The 20,562-nt window shown below is 42.2% G+C and overlaps 1 protein-coding gene and 3 non-coding genes across 4 annotated transcripts in view; all 4 read left to right on the top strand.

Annotated features, from left to right (window-relative positions):
• Positions 1 to 14,645, top strand: part of LOC119214614 (cilia- and flagella-associated protein 47-like) — a 43,716-nt gene extending 29,071 nt beyond the window's left edge. Inside the window, exons 46-61 of the mRNA XM_062561341.1 lie at positions 2,066 to 2,171; positions 2,381 to 2,607; positions 2,709 to 2,850; positions 4,065 to 4,192; positions 4,298 to 4,363; positions 4,638 to 4,781; positions 5,706 to 5,879; positions 5,975 to 6,086; positions 6,358 to 6,411; positions 6,558 to 6,655; positions 7,785 to 7,960; positions 9,117 to 9,224; positions 9,637 to 9,748; positions 10,135 to 10,239; positions 12,156 to 12,303; positions 12,398 to 14,645. Of these exons, the coding sequence (XP_062417325.1) occupies positions 2,066 to 2,171; positions 2,381 to 2,607; positions 2,709 to 2,850; positions 4,065 to 4,192; positions 4,298 to 4,363; positions 4,638 to 4,781; positions 5,706 to 5,879; positions 5,975 to 6,086; positions 6,358 to 6,411; positions 6,558 to 6,655; positions 7,785 to 7,960; positions 9,117 to 9,224; positions 9,637 to 9,748; positions 10,135 to 10,239; positions 12,156 to 12,303; positions 12,398 to 12,432 (1,935 nt within the window). The 3' untranslated portion in view covers positions 12,433 to 14,645. The remainder of the gene's footprint in view (positions 1 to 2,065; positions 2,172 to 2,380; positions 2,608 to 2,708; positions 2,851 to 4,064; positions 4,193 to 4,297; positions 4,364 to 4,637; positions 4,782 to 5,705; positions 5,880 to 5,974; positions 6,087 to 6,357; positions 6,412 to 6,557; positions 6,656 to 7,784; positions 7,961 to 9,116; positions 9,225 to 9,636; positions 9,749 to 10,134; positions 10,240 to 12,155; positions 12,304 to 12,397) is intronic.
• trnag-gcc (transfer RNA glycine (anticodon GCC)) lies at positions 4,863 to 4,933 on the top strand. The gene has a single exon. It is a non-coding gene; the product is annotated as a tRNA-Gly (tRNA).
• Positions 5,402 to 5,472, top strand: trnag-gcc (transfer RNA glycine (anticodon GCC)). The gene has a single exon. It is a non-coding gene; the product is annotated as a tRNA-Gly (tRNA).
• trnag-gcc (transfer RNA glycine (anticodon GCC)) lies at positions 7,207 to 7,277 on the top strand. The gene has a single exon. It is a non-coding gene; the product is annotated as a tRNA-Gly (tRNA).
• Positions 14,646 to 20,562: the final 5,917 nt, after the last annotated feature.

Raw genomic sequence — 20,562 nt, 5'->3', positions numbered from 1 at the left:
ATATGTCGGTGAAATTCAATCTGTCAACAAGACGTTACAGCAATGTCAAATTGTGAAAGGCTTTGAGACAATACAAAAACAATCGTAACACAGTGTCATTTTGAATCAACCAGCTGCATGTATGGGTGGAATTAATTACACCGTTTGCAGGTATACTTATACCACATATTAATTACTAAATATGTTGTACAGTGATTCCATAACAACGTTTTCACGTCAGACTCAGTGGTGTCCTTATCTCTAAGCACTCACTGATTAAACAAATAGTATTCAGTAGCAATGTGTGGGCTGCAGCGCCCCCTACTGGCTGTGCAATAGCGGGGGTGGTTGAAGAAGGGCGTTTCCATCTGAGTTTACGAGGCAGTGCGACTGCTTCAGCTGCCGCGAGTTATCTTGCTATTCTTCATCGGACACTGTGAGTACAGCGTTTTGTTGGTGTTTTGTTATTATTGTAACAATTTATTTGCAACTACGAAGAAGTTAGCTGGGCTAGGTGTTAACTATAACTTAGTGGCTAGCATGTGATTCAGCAGTTTCGGTTCCTACGTCGCGTGTGTGCGGTCAGGTGGAAGGCCTCAAGCTGTTACGTGATTGGACAGATAAGATATATATTTACATATTGTATCAATTAGGGGCTGATATTAGGTATAATAAAACTCGATAGGAATATTAATGTGTTCGAGTCGCAGTTTACTCTGTTGAAATTGGCACGAGTAAAGCTAACGACAAATAACGTAAATTATCTGCCCGCGGCCAACAGTTTGTTAGCTAAACCCAGTTGGATGCTAACAGCACGAGGTCGCTGCAGCTAACGGACAGTGAAGCTAACGGTTGCATTGAGTTGCAACCGCTAGCTTCAACGTTCAGTCTCCGAAGTATACGACGGCAAATTATAATAGTATAATTACGTTAATTATGTTATGTGTACGTAACGTTAATCTTGTAAAATTCCCCTTTTGGCGAAACACTTTTAATAATAGCCATTAAAGGAGATATTTTCAAGGTAACCATAGTATGAAATTCGTATAAGTTATGTAAAGTTAATTATGACCTGGTTAGTTAGGTTACCTGACACTATATTTAAGGAGCTGATATGTCTCTAAAACTACAAGTGCTTCTTCAAAATGTCTTAAATAATCAAAGCAAATATTTTATATTTTAGTGGCCTTCATTTGGTTTGCGGAATACATTTAACTAACATTAGTTAAATGGGAATTAATTGACGGCTAAGTTAGCTTAGCTGTAAACTATCGCTAGTGGCTCGCTTGTTCAATTTCTCGGTTTCTTGTCGTGACAGGCGGCGGCCTTTCCCAGCTAACGTTAAGTGATGCTAATATCGTGCGCGGGCAGCTGGTACGCCTCATGCAGTTTTCCAATAAAGCAAGTGATAAACGTATGTAATCTCTATTATGGACTGATATTTGGTCAAGCCAATTACAATGAGGCGATCGGCATTAATCGCCGCTTATGCTATGTTCAAATTTCCACGAGTGTAGGTGACTGCTAATGGTTACCGGCTAACGCGGAGCTGACCATAGGGTCTCTGCAGTAAGGCTCTTAACGGTTCTATTGTTTCATGGTGCGTTCATACTCCCGAACAGTAAAAATGAACATTGAGCGAAGCCAAAATACAATGTTATCATTATTAGTTCAAATGTGATCTCGTAAAACTAAATACTGCTTTTTAATGAAGTTATGTCTGATGTAATATGCGATTAATTTAAACACTTAGGTTAAAATTGATTTTTGAATTTTTTTTATGTCGGTGCTTGCTCTAGTTTTTCAACTTATGCTGTGTCCAATTGTGCTGTCTATTAAATGGTGCGACAGCCACGTACAGGCATGCATAGACATAAAAGTGGACATATTTGTGCACATGTTGAAACCTTCCCTTTTCCCCCCAGTTCGGTGTGAACTGAAGTACGTGTAGTTATTTGGGAAGGGGAGGCTGTTATAATGGTTGGGGAAACACTGAAGTTTATGCATGACAATAACCAAGTAAAGGGATTTTTTTTAATGTAGTTTGTCAGTCTAATTTTTATTTTTTTTCTCTGTGTCCCTCTAGGTTGGAGATATGGTCTATATGGTGAAGGCCACCGCAGAGTTGCCTCTTCCTTCCCCTTTCACTGCACAGGCCAGTTCCAACATAGTCTCCATCCCCTGCAACTCTGGTAGGAAACCTGTCCCCCAAATGTTGCTCCTAAAGTAATTTAGGATGTTGTTGCAGAATTTGAGTCAAACTAAATGTAATTTACTGTAGGAGTTCTCCAGAATGCTATCTTCATATGAACATCCCCCATTGCAGGGGACACCAATTATCATTTAAATCAATAGATATTTAAATGCAGATTACTTCACTGATTTTTCTCTCCACCAATAGACCCAGCTGTGTGTGTGACGTCACTACGCTTACAATGCAAGGTGGGGCAGGTGTGTAAAGAGTTGGTTCGAGTGCCGCTGATTAATATGGCCTTGGAGCAAGCTCTGGCCTTTTGGGGTCAGCATAGCATGAGCGATGATGAATACAGGAGGCGTATGCTGACGCACACTTTGAACAGCAGCACCGTGAGGGCAGCTGCGGCTGTCAGCAGGCTTGTCAAACATCAGGTACACACTTTCTCACACAGACAGGATATTGAATTGTTTTCTCTGTTGTACCTAGCTAGCTCCTAACTAGCTGTTCCTCTTTTTCTCTTGCCTCTTGTTAGGCTCAACTATTAGGAGATGGTCACCACAGTAAAGGAGTAGAATATAGCGTGGAGGTTTCTTTGCCGCAATACTTTGCCTTACCCAGCAATGTTATAATACCTATTAAGGAAGACGCCAACATACCATGGGAGAATCCTGCAGGTACACGCAAACAGTAAAAAGCATGGGGTATGATACGTGAGTAGTTTTGATGAATAAAAATTAACAAAAATTTGTCAGACAGGAAACTGGAAACCCTGGCTAGATTCCAAAAATGTAAGAAGCGTAAACACAACCGTAACATGATGAGTAAGAGTTATGTAGAGCTGCTAATATCCCCTCAGTGCATCAGAATCATGTGTGTATGTGTGACATTTTTGGATACAAAATCGGCGCCTGCACTTATTTGAATACATCCTTTTCATTGATCCAACCCTCTGGGAAGGCTGTGGTCTATGTGCCAGGGGCTGACTGAATGTACCTTGTTGCGCAAGCAGATGAGACTCAAAACTCCCCTGCTCTTGTTCTTGTTTGCAAACTCACAATCGTAAGATGTTTTTAACTGTGCTGTTAGAAACTTAAAAGTAATAAATGTCAACCCTTGTCCCAATGCTCTAGCTACGTCACTTTTAAACAGCAAGGACGGCTAGTGCACAGGCTCAAAGGCTTTTATTTAAAAACACTTTTTAAAGTTACACATAACAACTGATCATCAGAAATGGGGGAATCTGACATTTTTGAAATGCAGTAAACCATGTAAAGAACACATTGTGGCACATATATACTCAAAAAAATATGAATAAAAAGAGTTGATTTGAAGATTTCACACGCATCGCGGGTGGCTCAGGCTGCAGTGTGAGGGGAGAAGGTAACATTAGCGAGTGAGAGGCGAGAGTATTAACTCTTTGTTCTATTGCCTCAGATTCCTCCCTCTCTCTGTCCCTCTCCACCCTCATGACTGGTAGCTACAGATGTCCACCTACGAGTTTACCCGATTTCAGTCAGTTTAATATTTGTATATATGGTGCTCAATGAATTAAGTTAGCTGTTAGCTGTACAAACTACAAATAGTACTACTTATTAGGAGCTTACAGAAACATGCTATAGAGATTAGAAAAGAAGTTTGAAAGTTAAGACACCCGTTCCCATTCTATCTCACTAAGACACACACACATATATTAAGGGCTTCCGCACGCAGTACTTTCTCTCGCCCCCTGAAATTTGCGCTACATAAATTTATAGTTTGCTGGGCTGGTATTAAAATCAACCAAGAAAATTGCAATTGCTGCACTGTCCACATGTTATTTGATAATGTAATGCTCAACACCTCTCCTTTATTTTCCACCACCTCCTGTTATCTTCACTCTGTCCAATAGATTGTGGCTGTGTGGACATTCCAGTACAGTTCCAGGCGGACTCCGTGGGGCAATTTACATGTCAGGTGGTCCTGAGGTCCTGGCATGACACAAGGGTCTATGTGCTAGAGGCACTGGTTACCTCGCAGGTAGATTACACTTGATATTGGATCTGTACACGGTACATTACTTAAACCCTTGATTTCTTGTTGGTTTTCGTGGTTAATGTTACTAAATGTCATTTGTGACAACAGGGAGGATCCATCCACTTGGACTTCAGTTCGCCTGCTCATCGTTCAGTCACGCAAGACATACCACTGGTGAGGAGCAGGAGAGAATGTATTACTCAGTCTGTGTGTATATGTGCACTGCTTATTAATGGCTTACTACTTTCTTGGAAGAGATTGGTAATCGTAAATTGATGACTGCCAAAGAGTGTGTTTGAGTTCTATCTTTGACGGATTATATCAAATGACTGCTACTAAAACATGAGTTCTTGTCTGGAACATTAATCATGTAACGTTTTCATATTACCAAATGTTTTTTGAGCATTTTGAATGAAGTGTAATTATCATGCCTTTTTGGCTTTCACAGCATAATGAGACTCACCAAGACTGGAAAATACAAGCTGAGCTGAATGGTGATGGATTTTCTGGCCCAAAGACTATGGATGTGCCTGCCAGGACAAGAGCCCACTACCCACTCACTTTTCAGCCTTCTGCACAACGCATCGTCATGGTAAAGTTAATGTTTTCTTTTGGAGGCAGTAGGGAATTGTACTTCCTTTTTAAGGCCCGCCCCCTTTCTCTTGACAGACAGGCATTGGTGGTTCAGTGGTAGAATTCTCGCCTGCCACGCGGGAGGCCCGGGTTCGATTCCCGGCCAATGCAACATCCTTTTCATTTTCCATATATATAAGAAAGACAAATGCTTCTGTTTTGAAACTGAGGGGATTGAAAAAAACGTGATTATTTCTTCTATTCTCAGTCTGGCAATTCAAGGATTTTCATACAGAGCAGCCAGTATGTCCTGCATTGGATTGGAGTTGCATTTCCTTTAAGATTGTTCACTGTTAGGATTCTTGCCTGCTACAAATGACATGTAATGTACACGGTCAGGAATCAAACAAAGGTCTCCTGCCATGTGCTATTATGGTTGAAGACTGTCAATTCATCCTGAATTCATAGCATGTGCCAGCAGAATTCGGTGTCATATTGAAACCCCGCCCCCTACTCCAGAAACGTATCCGTCCCTTCTGTACAACGCATTGTCATCGTTTGTCAACGTTGTACTGTGGAGTCTACAGTAGTAAATTGTATTTTCTTATTAAGCCCCGCCCCCTTTCTCTTGACAGACATGCATTGGTGGTTCAGTGGTAGAATTCTCGCCTGCCACGCGGGAGGCCCGGGTTCGATTCCCGGCCAATGCAAATATTCTTTTCTTAAATTGAATATATGTGTATATATATTTTAAGAGTTAATTGTATATTATGAAAAGGACTGAAGTGTAAAATTGTAAGAATTAAATGGTGCATCACATTAAGAAGTAAGGACGCCTGACTGCAGCTAAGAGTCAAGTTACCATTGTTCCTTTGTAGGCACACTTCCCCGCTGAACACCAGTTTGCGTGGCTTTGATTGAATCTCTATCCCTACCCCCACAGGGCAAGCTATCCTTACATAATGACTGTGACGGCACTGAGCACGTGTTTACCCTCAAAGGAGTTAGACAGCCCCACCACCCAGTGGAGCATGTGGTAATAAAGTGCTCCGTAGGTCAATCAACACAGACACAGATAGCTGTCCCCAACTACAGCCAGCAGCAACTCACTTTCAAGGTAAAAGAAAACGTACAAACACACACACACATATATATTGGTAGAAATGGGGGGAAAAAACCATCAGAGACGTGTTGACATGATACATAACGCAGGTGGTGACAGACTTATCTGCTGTGAGTGGCAGCCCCTCCCTGGAGATCAACCCTGGCCACAGTGCTCCCTACATCTTGGCTGTATCACCATGGAAACGAGGAAAGCAGACAGGTCAATTCTCTAAACCTTGCTACATGTTTGTGGTTTGTACGGTTTGTTAGAATTTGAGTAAGCTGCAAAATATTGTCTTTCACATTTTTTAGGATTAGCTGGCTAGTAAGATAGAAACTTACAAATACAAAAGTTATACAACATCTGTAGTGGCTTTAATTCTATCCAATATGGTATTGAGCCACAGAAAAACAAACAGGAGAACCCTTTTGAGACGTGTTTTTTAGGCTGTAAAACTATTCACTGTCCAATGCAATGTATATTCTTGCAGGGTATGTGTCCTTTCTAGAAGTTGTGGACAGTCTGGATGCAGACAAGCACAAAGGTGAGCTTAGTGTCTTAACATGCACAGTCCACAAATTATTTAGAACTCAAAAATGCGTAAGTCAAAACTGTTAAATGTGTGACCACAAGTGTTTGCATTTGTTACTGATTCCTGCTTGGATATGTGTGCGCCCCCTTTGCATCCAGGAAATGTAACAGGCTGTTACGAGGTGCATTTCTCTTTAGAGATAGTTTGTGAGCCGGCGGGGCCCATCAAGGTGATAGACGTACAGTGTGCTGCTCAGGTAAGTACTGCAAACATTTATACTCTTAACTGCATGTTCACAGATTCTGACGCAAATCTGTTTTTTCACAAATGAGCAACACCACATTTCATAATGTAGGTATTTACTGAGACTAAAGCCAATTCAAAATAAATAATGCAGCCACAATGAATTTTATGTTGGTAAATGTGGTACTTTGGTTAGAGAAGGCTCTTTCAGAGGTGTATGTGTGAAAAAATACTGTGGCCCAAAAGTCTAATACGTTTTAAAACCCCTACTTTTCCCCTACGCCATTTCTTTTGTGAAGTGATGATTCTGGAATGACACATTTATTGCTGAGGTTATTTGTGGTTATTTGTCCCAGAAAAGAAAGGGAAAGTCCACTTGGCGAAGCTCCAGACACGGGCTGCCCATTCTCTCCCAGCTGTAACTGATTAGCTAAATGGCTCAACCGCCCACCCTAGTGGCCAAATATATATTACATCCGTACTGGATTAGGAATACTATTGCAAATGACGGGAGACTGTTCAAGCTGAATAAGTCCCGCCCCCTCGAAAGTGAAAAACACCAATGCATTGGTGGTTCAGTGGTAGAATTCTCGCCTGCCACGCGGGAGGCCCGGGTTCGATTCCCGGCCAATGCAACATCTTTTCCTTTTTTCCAAAACACAAATAAATGCTTATAATGTATTGGAAATGTAGAATGGCTGAATTGAAATACATTTTTTATTAACTACAAATTCAATATAAATTGAGTAATGTCCTTTAGCTATGGCTATTTGACTTGTATAGAAAGGGAAACAAGTTCATTAAAAACAAATATAACAATCACAACACGCAAGACCTGCAGGTCTTTTCTTTTTGCAATATTGCATAACTTTAGGCAAATTGTCTGCAGACATCGCTGCTTTTTGAGGGTTTTTTTAACAGCCCATCAGTGTCTAGATTTCGATAATCGTGTGTGATTGACAGGGGTGTTTTTTGCTGGCTCACCTGGCGGAGTGAATGTTTTTAAATGTTGTTCCTGCTACTGGCCACTTTCGCCGAAAACGTGTTTTCGGTAACAAAAATGGTCTCCCTACACTTAGATCAAAGAACATCACAGGGTAGAAAAAAAAACAGATTTCATCTTTGAAATACTGTGTTCCCAGAGCTCAGTGGCCGTAGCGATCGCTGTTAAAAACCCTCAAGGTGAGGTGCTGATGCTGGATGTGTGCCTGGAAGGAGACGAGTTGAGCGGGGCTGACCACTTTTTAATTCCCCCACTGGAGACCCTCGCTTACAAAGTTAAGTTCTCCCCAACGAGAGTGGGGAAGAGCACAGGCAGGTGAGACTTAATGCACTGTAGCTTACCTGACCTCCTTTAGAGGAGAAGGGGGAAAAGTTTCTCCACCCAATTTTAGAATTTGTTTGATCGCTCTAAAAAAGACATATCTATGGAAGCCCATTTCTGCAACAAAAAAAGAGGATTTAGACAGTCAAAGTTATGAGATATTTAATCGAAATAATGAGATATAAAGTCTAAACTATCACTTAAGAAAATACATGCGCATGTTTAATACAGTTGACTTTTAAAACCGTTTTTGTCTAAAGTGACAAGCGACAAATCTAGCGACCTTCTCTGGTTTTATTGGAGACTTTAGTGGTGACTGATGCGAAAGCATGTAGTTCTGCAGTCACTGTCCTCGGCAAGTCTCACAGAAACCTGGCGGCTTGCACCAGTCCCAGCTGCAGGCAGAGCATAGAGGAGAACCACGTCGCGTCCAGGCTGGAAGTTAAGCGTGCATGCTCAAAGCCGCTGCTATCCTACAGCGTCTTTCCTCCCTCAGGAGTTTGCTACACTGGTTCAGTGAAGAGAGAACTCTTTCGGAGATTTCAATTGTCCCTAATCACAACTGCTACGGAAAAAATACCACCCGGATTGTATTTTATCTCCCAATATTTATCTGGGACTTGGAATTCCTGAAGATAATTTACATTGTACATCAGACGTTCCTATCCCTCCTCGTTTGTTTTGAGAAGTGTTAAAGTGCTAAAGTTGGTTAGATATTCACAAATTCTGACTTCTTTAGCTCGTCAGCGAAGCGTTATTAAAACACCAAACACCTCTGTAACCGTAGAGATGTCGACAACCAGCTGCAAGGAGAGGGCTGCATATCTTCATAATGTCATAATTTCATTTTTGTGGGTGTTTGTGGATATGGGCTTCCATACGAATCTGTTCTGAATTTATGGTGACCTGTTATTGGCCCCCATCTTGTCTCCCAACCTTTCGCTACACCTTTACTTCATCAAAGCAGCTGCGCTCAGTTTAATAGCAAAGTGTACTTTGTCACATTAAGTGCTGCGGCCTCTCGCATAGCTCTTATCCCTATCAGCTGAAGATGATATCTGAACATTGACTATTATTACATAGCAATAATTGTAAATCAATTTACACATTTTCCACTTTCATACACAATTTGGTTTGTCTTTTCCACTAGTGTGGTGTTCCAGTCCGAGTCGGTGGGGGAGTTCTGGTATCAGCTGGAGCTTTATGCTCTTCCGCCTCCTGCCATTACTCTACCAGAGGCCTGCTGTCAGATGGGCAAGTAGGTGCACGCTCACAGAGACACACACACGGTACATTTTGTGGGGTTAATGGGCGAGCGTGCCAGTCTTCATGCGGTTGCCGATTGCATTTCTCTGGCGGGGAAGGAACCAATTCAAGCCTCCTGCACCAGAGGTGGCCCCTTGTGGGCCACACTGCTTGGCAGCAATCAAATTGAATATGGCCACCAGGGGGACCAATATTTCGGTCACGGACATTTTAGATGGTGTCCATCCCCTTAATACTTTCATTCTACCAGACTTCAGGTATTTGGATGTCCCTGCATCTTCTTAATCTAATGTACTTGTGGAATTGTACGGTGTCGCTTTCACTATGCTAGATAAAACTGTGTGTGTGTGTGTGTGTGTGTGTGTGTGTGTGTGTGTGTGTGTGTGTGTGTGTGTGTTTGTCAGATGGACCAGTCAGACCGTTCCTGTTGTTAACCCGACAGCCCAGCCTCTGGAGGTGATGGTTGCCAACAGTAACCCCAGAAACTACACACTGGACATGGAATCAGGAAATATTGTGAGTGTACACACCCTAACCCTTCCTTTTATCTGTTTAGTATTCTGTTCCATAATTTCTGGATAAATACAATACATCTGATGTAATCTGGCTCCCTCCCATAGGGAAATTGATCCACCGTTATCTTTGATGTTGTTTGTAGTTCAATGGACGTTTGATTGTATTTGTTTTGGTTTTCCTCCGTCAAAAGAAACAAATTGTATACTAAAACCCCTGTAACTTCTTGCGTATATTTTCAAACAAACAAAAGTCACTGTTGTCAGTTGGAAGGAAAACGCGTGCTGTACATCTGAAAGGAAAGCAGAGTGATTTAAAAGAATTAGAACGTGTGTTTATCCTTGCTTAATGTCCCCATGAAAGCTTTCCTGATTTTGTCTGTGTTCCAGCTTATAGTGGCGCCCCACTCCTCCACCCAGCTTGGTGTTCGTTTCTGTCCTTCATCCATTGGAGAAGACAATCACGCGGCAAAGATCACTTTCACATGCCCTCAGGTGTGTACAAACACACGAACAGAGGAAAAAATGGATCACATAAATCACTGGGCCCTGCCACCACACACCAAACATAAGGGGACACACACAGATGGAGGGATGATTCACTTTTTCCCCGCTGAAAATAGTTCAAGCTAGTGCTACTATTTAATTAACTGCCTCATTGCTCCAAATCACCCACACAAAGCTTGGATTTGTATTAAGTGAATGCTTTTGATTGGCCCATTGTACATTTAATTTTATGCACAGGAGGGTGTTTCATTACCTCTGGGTGATGCAAACTATAAAACCAATGACAAAGGAAAAATGAATAGACCCTTTAGGGAAACATCAGCATCAGAAAGCAAAGGCTCCACAGTCACCAAGGATCTTGATCATAACAGCTATTTCGGATAAATGAGAATGACAAGAAAATGTTATTGGAATGGCATTACAGCCAGATTAATCATTCTCTGCTGACGTCAACATTACTCCACTGCAAACCCAGTAACTGCTCAATTGACACTTGGTGGGATTCAGCACAATGCTTTTGGGTGGGGGGAGAGACAGTCTGTGATTTGCTCTGCGGGGCGTCCTTCCAAAATGGAGAGAGGGGTCAGGTCGGCCCCATTGTCTTTTAAAGTGAGTAGAAGTCGTTCACCTTGTTTGCCATGCGTAGCTTATTCATGAAAGATGGGGTGGGGGGGTCGTTTACCCTGTAGTTTGTTATCTGCCTGAATCACTCAGCTGGTGGTGCAGTTAGAGTCTCTAGAGCAGTGTTTCTCAACTGGTGGGTCGCAGGGACCCGTTTGTAGTGGGCCTTCGCATGGGAAAATAAAAAATTTAAAAAAATGTCATGTGATTTTATTTTGAAGGGACTTTTTGTAATGCAGCGGAGTTTCGTCCTTTTTTCCGGCTCGTCCGTCCATGTTTTCCGTCAGCGCGGCAATTAGAACGCCCCCCCCCGTTGACACCGCTACCGAACACGGAAGTGGGCAGTATCTGCCCCGAACCTGAAATGAGTTTGACACCCTTGCTCTAGAGTCTCTCAACACATGTGTAGCGACAATTTACCATCTTGTCACTAGTAGAGGTGTTTTGTAGGGCTATCTGACGCGTGGTTCCAAACGAATCCAGTTCCAGTCCAATACTGCATTTTATCTTCTTTATTTTTTGCTCAGTTCTGATGCTCAAACATGTTACAATCCATAGTTCTGATCCACCATGACTCTTGATCCTCACCCTTGATCCTCACGCTTGATCCTCACGGTCAAAAACTGTTTGCTTCCCCAACACCCCCATTCCCTTGCTCTCTGATTATCTATATACACCTTAAACCCAACACCTGGCTTCCCTTGCTCCCTGATTATCTATATACACCTTAAACCCAACACCTGGCTTCCCTTGCTCTCTGATTATCTATATACACCTTAAACCCATACTCCACCCAGTGTTCTCCAGTGGAACTACAACAGCAAAAAGAGAGCATAATGGCTCTTACAACATGAATCTTGAAACATCTCCGTGTCCACACTTTTCAATGCCAGTTCCTTTTGCAATCATGGCTGTCTGAGTTGAGCTGTGAACCCTGGTGCTTGCTGGGACACGGCTGTAAAGCATGATGTCACAGCCTCTGTGTGCTCATCCAGACTGTTGGTAGCGTCCCTAAAAACATCCGAGCACGCCCCGAAGATCCACCACAGCTTCACAAAAGCCTGTTTTAGTTAATGAGCTTATCTCTGGGAAGCGCTCCCAGGAATATCTTGGTACTGATAAAATGATAAAGTGACAGATGTGGATGCAGGCTGCAGCTTTGAATCCTGAAATGGGATTGAGCAGGCAGGAATTATTATTAGTATTGATTCCATTATGCCTCTTGTGTTTCTTTCCCTCCGACCACTTGTGCATATGAGGTAATCTGTCTCTTCTCACTTAAGTTGCAGGACTGGTGTGTGCTGTTGAGTGGGCGTGGCCTCATTCCAGAGTGTGAGGAGCCTCTGAGCTTCTCATCCCCGGTCGGCTCCATCAACGTTCCCTTCACAAACCTCACTGAGCAACCTGCCGTGCTCAACATCACACCCGCAGGTCACAGGCTCTCTGTGTCCTTCTTCAACAGACACTTTGTCGCTCACGCATGTGACTCACTTAGAAATTTATGTTGTTGTGCTTTTCTTCTCAGATAAGGACCGGTGTCGGGCACCCAACTGCCATTGACTCCCCGCGGACAAGGAGGGGTTGTCTGTCCCTCTGGGCCACACAGAAGGCGAAGAACGGATAGGATTATCAACGCGTTGGGAGAAAATATCCAATAAAACTCAAAATGAAAGTTATTTAGCCCTGAGGCCCCCATTAGGGTTGTCAGGGATTGTTTTGGAGTGTTCAAAACACAGCATCAAACAATAAACTAATCACGAAAGAATATATTGGTGTTGCACATAAAACTACAGGAATGTATAAGTCATATTTACATGCTGCAACCACCACTAAATGAATGATCAAAAGGCTCTCAAGATTTCAATAAGGTGTTAATCGCTTGGCACATTCACACTCCGCAGTACAGGCTAAAACGAGAATAGGCTGTTGTCATCAGAAGCATATTGGCTTTCCTCAGACACAGACCAACAACCTGCCAAAAAGGCTGAGAGGGGGTACATGCGCAGAATCCCATTTGTCAATTGGATAGAGGGAGGTGTTGATGTGCCCCACAGTGCATGGGCCCTACAGTGGACAGACCGTGAGGAGAAGGGTGACTGAGTGCATGGCGGGTTAGTGCAAACCCATCCTGGTTCCAGACTCCCAAATTGACTCCAACAGCTTTCCACCAAGCTGTCAGGGTCTTCTCTGCTCAGTGCAGAGATCCACTGCTTCCAGCTGTAGCATGCGAGACAAAAACCTGCTGGCAGTGGAAAAACTTTTGGTTTTGTCACAATGTTGGTTTGTGTTTGTCTTATTTTATTTCCTGCCTTTTGTGTCCATAAATTAACTTAACCTGCTTGTCCCTAATTGCTCCCACCCGGGTCCAATCACCTGCACCTCCTTGGCATATTTATAGTAAAATATTACATTTCAGAGTCCCTTTGAGTCTTGATGACGGTTTTCACGTGTCCTTTAATTAAAACATGTTTAGTTTAAATGCACAGTGATGGACAATAACACGCCTGCACACTATGGATACAGACAGGACGTTAAAGTTCAATTCAAACTCTGCACAAACATCAGCTAATTAAAGTTGTTAACACTCAACTTAATTATATATATCACGTATAACCGCTGTGGAGACGTGAATACCAGCGGTGCATTTCACAGAAGACTTGCCGAGCACAGGCTGCTCTGCGGGCTGATATGAAGCTGGCCGCCCGGTGTAGTGAGGTCTGACGGCCTCGGTGTTACGTGCCTACTGGTTTTTGAACCTACTGGTTTGGCTACGCGTGCGTGTTTGTTTTGCCCCGACAGCGGCAGATGTTGGCCCTTTCTCGTTATGCGTTCTTGTGTGGACTTTTGTTCTCGTGGACTCGTGAAACGTCATCAGTCGCAGCCCGAGTACTGTTCCAATTCTAGGTCTGCATCTGGACGAGAACGGTCATAATACCCGGATGTGACCTGCCCCGCCCATTTTACCGGGCATGCATCGGAGCAGGCTCGTCTGTTCTTGTGGGAGGCAAATATCCCAGAATGCATTTCACCTCAGCAACAGGCAACAAAGATAGAGGGAAATAAACACAACTGTAAGTCAAAGTTTATAAATACGACTGTATTTAAGTAACGGAATGTAATTTTAGAAGTTTTTCAGACGAGAAATTAGTTAAAGCAACATTTCTGCGGTTGGTTTGTCAACATTCAGCCTTCGTAACAATTTGCTGATGTCGGAGATGTGACCTGTAGTTAACGGGACCGTCAGACCCTCCATCAGCGGGCGGTCATCTCATCTCAGCCCTGAGAGAGCAGCCTGTTTTCGGCAAGTCTTCTTTGAAATGCTCCGCTGGTTTTCACGTCTCCGTAGCGGTTATAACTATAACTATAGATATAACTATACTATAACTGGGCTGATTCTTCATAACTTATCCACAGAGTGCAGCTTATTATGGTCAGTTCATTAAAACTAACGATGTTTTAATTAAAGGACACGAGGTGACCGTCATTGAGACTAAACCGGCAGCAGGACTTCAGCTTCAAAGAAACCCTGATGCTCTGAAGTGTAATAACATTAAATACAATATGTTTGAGTAACAAGAATACAAACGGTATGTGAGTGTGTGCAATGTGTTACTATCCAGTAAAATAATTACTGTCACTGTACCCAACGTCCAAACAATTATAAAGCTAATGCAGTGTGATGTAATACAACAGCCCTGAATTAAACGTTCACCTGAGTAACGTTTTGTGTTTCTTCCATCCAATATGAATACAAATAAGATATACACCTATAAGTTTAATCCAGTAAAGTTCAGCAGCAGCACAAACTACAGCTGCTCCTTTTCATCTGCTTTAAAAAGATGTTGGGCTCTATAACAATCTTGATAATAGTGAAATACTTAACAGTCAAGAACTATATAAAAACGTATTAGCAAGACCAGCTGACGTGGTGACGTCATCAAGTCAGCTGCTGTTCCAATTGCGGAAATGACCGTTCTCCCGTCCCCGTGAGTCAGGTCTCCCGAGTCTATTCTCGTGGGAACACAAGTCCGTTCTCACCGTCTTAGGTATTGAGAAAGGGCCTCATTTCAGGTTCCGGCCAGATACTGCCCACTTCGAGCGAAAAAAGCTGACGGGGGGCCCGCTGGAGGTCCGACGACGGTTCGCTGACGGCGGGACGTACGCACTCCGGTGGCGGACCGCACTGGACGTGCAGCCCGACACCGGCGGCGGCCGCGAGTTCGACATATGTAACCTAGACAAATAACATGGACAGTTCAATATAATTAAATCAATGGTTTAAATACATGTATTCTGCCACATGCTGGTGGAGATGCGAACACGTTTACTCTGCGATCTCCTTAAACTTTCTCTGCACAGGTTTGTAGCACAGCGTGCTTCAAATCAAACAGAAATCTATTGACGCCATTTAAGTCTATATGCCAACAATTGAGCTACATTGTTGAAAAGAAAAGAAAATCTTTTTATTTTTTCAAGTAGTCAGGGGGCAAAGAAATCCCCTTGGTGTGTTTTTTTACCCACAGGTGGTTTCCTGCACCATCCCCTTTTGACTTTATTGCCCCCTGAAGGAGTAAAACACTGGATCCTACATTTCCCATAATGCAACTTTGTCTTCCTGGCCTGTTTATTCTCTTCTGTGGACCTCATTGATGGCTGTGTTGGGACACTGACAATGTTTACATCCACTAAATGTTCCCTACTCTGAAAGAGAATATTCCCAAATGGTTGTTTGGATGGCTAATGAAAAAAGAATATCCTGCTTATATTCTTGTTCGGTTGTTTATCACGTCAAAATAGGGACAAGTGGAACATCAAAATGTTTGTTTTGATTGACCGACTGGTTGTTGCATGTCGTCTTCTGTTTCTATCCTTTCAACCACCTTTTGGATAAACCTTGTGATATTTGCATATATCAAAGAAACCTGTTTATTTGAGTCCTTCATCTGGCTTAGAAGTACGGTGTGTTTGTCCATGCGTCGTGCTGGTTGTAAACGGGAAGGAAAGCTATGAGCATTGTTTGCTTATTCCACTGTCCAAAATAGAAAATATTAGGGCCTAATTTAGGAACAAATCTGCCTAATCTATAGAACATATTTGATTAACATGAGGTAAAACAAATTTTGAATATTGTCCTTAATTATAGTGGAATCAACGTAGCGTTGTCAAGTGTCAACCTTCAAAGAACAGGAAAATTAAATTGTTGAATGTGGCCATATTACATATAACAGCATTTGTACAGGCAGGTAAAAACTGAATACCTTTGGGTTTCAGTTAGGTCCTAAAAAGGAACAGCTAAGGTGATCTAATGACTCAGGAGGATTTCAAACATATTTTACAGTTTCAAAATTTGAAGAAAAACATTTTAAAACGTATATTCATAAAATATATATATTTTTTAGAAATAACAGGGAAGTTAAGAATAGAGTTAGACGGAGGATTCCTTTTCTATTAGTGTACTTATAAATAATAAACTATACAAGGTCAGATAAAAGGTTTTTAAGTTATAACAAAGGGGTTTCCAGGAGGTGAGAATCCCTTCTTCTATGCTCATGTATCAGAGAGAAGAGATGGCAAGAACGGCCTCAATAAAGTCTGATGCAACAGGGCTCTACTCTTGCTTTCTCTTGGTTTTGCCCACGTAGTATTTGGTACTAGTGCACAAGGCAGGAGATAAGCCTCTATGGCATTCAACCCCAAATCATTGCTTGCATCAAACAACTTTACCCTTGGTGGACGTTGTCTCTGCTGATTGAAACCATGGTCAAAAGCATGTATTCTACCAGCCAGTCGATCAGCATTTAAGAAGTCACGGGGATGTCCTCTCAGGGAGAAAAATAGATTTATTTACACACAAACAAAAAGGTGCCGAGGACAGGTCTTTGTTAGGAGCGGGTAATTGTCTTGGAAGGCCAGCCAGCAGGTAAGTCGGGACAGGGTGAGCAACAGCGTCTAATTCGCATAAACAACCAGTTAGTCTGTACATATAGCTGTCGCTCTGATGACGGAACGATCTGGCAGTGAACGGCATGGAGGCCCAGGTTTATGTAGGGCCGCCCTTGAGGGTCGATCTCCGTCAGCTGTTCCAGCCCCACCCTCTGCAACAGTGCAAGGGGGAGTGGCCTTCTCCTGTTGACAGACCTGGGAAACAAAGGCAATGCGAACAATATCACGAGAGGCTGCTGGACTGACAGTTGACAGCATGACAGTTTGACCTCAAACTGGCCAACTCCTTCTAAAATGTCATGTATTATGTCTACAGAAATATTGTTGGCTGTGTTGAATATGAATGAGGTAGCGTAGGATTTGTTTGCATGGTTTGACAATGCTGTGCATGCATTGCGACATTTCTCAGTACAACTTCTGGGTCATCTTCGCAGAATACAGTAAGAAAACAATTTTTCTCAAGGAGACAGAAACGACAGCAATATCGGGCACTAAATGACTCCACAAACCCAAGATTATTCCCAGTGACCTGAACAATTGTGCCATGAATCACATGTTTAAACATGGAAGGTGTATGTCCCTCTGTCTCCAGTACTTTCAGATCATTGACAAGTGGCTCAAGTATCAAACTAAAGCCATAACGCTTGATGTCCTGTGCATGAAAAAGAGCACTCAAATGAATGTTAATCAAAGACGAATTAAAGATTGGAGCAAAATTTCTTACCGTAAAATATATAGCACCTAATTTATGTAAACCCTTTTCAGAGCCCAGAGGATTTGCAGTTTCAAAGTCGTCATAAAATAACTGAGTCAGCAAGGCATCTTTTTCCTTAGTAAATAAAGGACTTTCTTTAAATTGGGTGGCATCGCTTAAGTCTGCATACACTCCTTCAGGCATGTTCCTGGTGCTACTATTGGACATTCTCAATTGTTCAGATGTTGTCTCTGTCTCGTCTACATTCGCGGTCTTTAACTAAATAAAATGGCCATAACGAACAACATACAAGGAGGAATCTCCCATTCCATACTGCATTGGAACATCAAATGGTTTAAAGCAGTGGTTCTCAACCGGTGGGGCACTTTCCCGGGGGGGGGGGGGGGGGGGGGGGCGCGAGTTGGCTACAGGATGGGAGAAAAAAAAATTCACGGAAATTCACCCATGTGGAAATGCGAGAGAGAGAGAGAGAGAGAGAGAGAGAGAGAGAGAGAGAACCGTCCCGTGTTACCCAGGACATCCCGAATTATGGGCAATTTTGATTTGTCCCGGCCGGGACAGCTCCAGTCCCGTTTTCCAATCACAGCCTGCTAAGTCAATGACGCGCGAAAAACTCCCGGTTGTTGTGAAGTCCCCCCCCCCCTCGCTTGTGCCATCTCTCGCTAGTCAATTGTTATCAATCGATATCAATTTACTTCAAAACCCAAACAGTTTTATTACAGGCTAATCCCACAAACAGTCTTTTTAAAGATTATCCCCATCTCGCCCATAGCCAGTGATTGTTTCATAGCTCTTAGCTAGCTCTTAGCTCAAATTATTTAAAAAATGATTTCAAAACAAATGGAGAGATTTTTAGTAAGGACAATAAGGTCTAGTGCCAATTCCCATTTCTTATAGCCTACTAATGATAATAGGCCTACTATTACTCATAATAATAATTATAATGCCTGCAAGCTCGCATTAGAAGTCTGGTGCTGGTGCAAATTATAACAATAGCCTAGTAATGATAATAGGCCTACCTAATGCTACTGATAATAATCATAATACTAATAGCCATAGACTCCTCCCACAGTGACATCCGGTACAGAACATATGCTGCTGGTGAGGGAGCACTACGAGTGAGAGGCCTACGAAGGGTGGTCTTCCTATCTAAACTTACGCTATAGCTTCATTAGTGTTATACAAGTGAAATATGAGACAGATGGCACACCCCAAAATGTGGATAAATGGCTATTCCGGAAATCTTGCCTAAACTGTCTATTCTAAAAAATAATCCCTAAAATTGTCCAACACTTTACTTTTTAAGCTCAACTACTGAAACTAGAATCAACCCTGCAGCCTGGGGCATTGTTTGAAATAATTAATTCACTTGATGGCACCTTGCATGGCAGCCTTGGGCAACAGTGAGTGAGGGAATAGACACTTAGTGCTCAGGGCTGATCAGCGGACTACGAAGGTACTGAATAAATGCAGGTCCATTTAACATTCACCTAAGCAGCTCCTTCAGCTTTTCATCTTTCAGCTGTTTTCTGGCAGCAGCTTTTGGGCTCATTCTCAGCGCACTCACCTTGTTACAGCAGGTGTAAAGTCATGACATTCCCTCAAACCTCTAGATGAGGGTCTTAGCTGTGTTAATACGACAGAAATCTGTTAGAAAATGTTCAGTGTGTCTTCAAATTTAGAAAACGACATGCTCTACTGTATGTCCTCTACTGCAAGGCTTAGCTGTGTGACAGTAGGATGAGGGAGAGCTTTTGGCTTTTGGCTTCGAAATAAATTCACCTTGACAACAATCCGGGAAAGTTTTTTTACAGGTTGAAGTTAGTTTTTGAAACCAAACTCAATGGTTTTACAGAAAACAACATGTGAAGTATCTGTAACTGGTAGATCGTAGGTAGACCCAGTATGATTAGACAAAGATAAATTATGACGTTATTATAATGTGTAAACATCGTTTTAGGATTGTTATTTGAGGGAATCATTACCTGTTTAACTTCCTAATACTAGTAATAATCAGCTTATAAAACATAATTAAATTGAACAAAATCACTAGAAAAAATAACAAAAAATACATTATTCAAATGATTTTGTTTGTGTGGTTTTTATGCAGATAACTGCTGAAAATAACTACAAGAAATTCAAATTCAAAATATATTTGACAGCTAAAACTATCTACGAGGCTGCTGATATATTTTGAAGGGCTTTGGCGAACAAAAGAGAGTCTGGAGCCGGTTCTTTGCCAGCAGCTAAAACAAAACTAAAAAAGTGCAGATGCCCGTCCTCCATTTCTGGCTGGAGGTATCCAGATGTGTGAAGGAGCCAGTTTGGACGGGCCTGTAGTGTTTGCGCCCAAGACCATGGAGCTACAACAGTCCTGGCCCTGCATCACTATAAAGCCCAACAGCATCCACTCTACACACGGCCAGAGGTGTCTGTCTGAGTGTGTGTGTGTGTTATTATATATTATATATATTTATATATATATCCCAAGGAGCTCACTCCTGCAAACAGGCTCTTTTGCATAGCATGCAGTAATCATAAAGCTAAGAAGTTTAAATCTGCCTTTCTTGTCGGTGCTGCGTACTGTGTGACGAGCTCTATTCCATTCATGGTGTTATACTGTACTATACTATACCAAAGCATAAATATAATGTGTTCAAATTATTGGAAATATTTGATGTCATTGCGATATAATACACTGAGCACCTGTTTAATTTAGCTATGTCAAAAAATATAATCTGATTGCTAGTCATGTTGGCATAGCTGTTGGTCCGGTCAGGTGAAATTGCAAAACTAAAAACGCTACAAATAGTTGTGGATTAATTAGGATGTTCACATGAGAATAAAGTTGAATTATGTCATTATTCTAGCTCGTTGTGGCCCAATACATGTTAAAAACAACCCCTAGAGCACATAAAATACACATGCCACTACACAGAAAACTACTGTGTTCTTCTACATCAGAGTAAAACATGTATTACTAGATTGACCTGGTGAGGAAATCACTGGACACTGATTCAGATATGATTCTC

The sequence above is a fragment of the Pungitius pungitius genome, chromosome 3 (assembly GCF_949316345.1).
Source record: "Pungitius pungitius chromosome 3, fPunPun2.1, whole genome shotgun sequence".
In the NCBI taxonomy this organism is placed as follows: Eukaryota; Metazoa; Chordata; class Actinopteri; order Perciformes; family Gasterosteidae; genus Pungitius; species Pungitius pungitius.
This window is presented reverse-complemented; position numbering and strand designations above follow the sequence as displayed.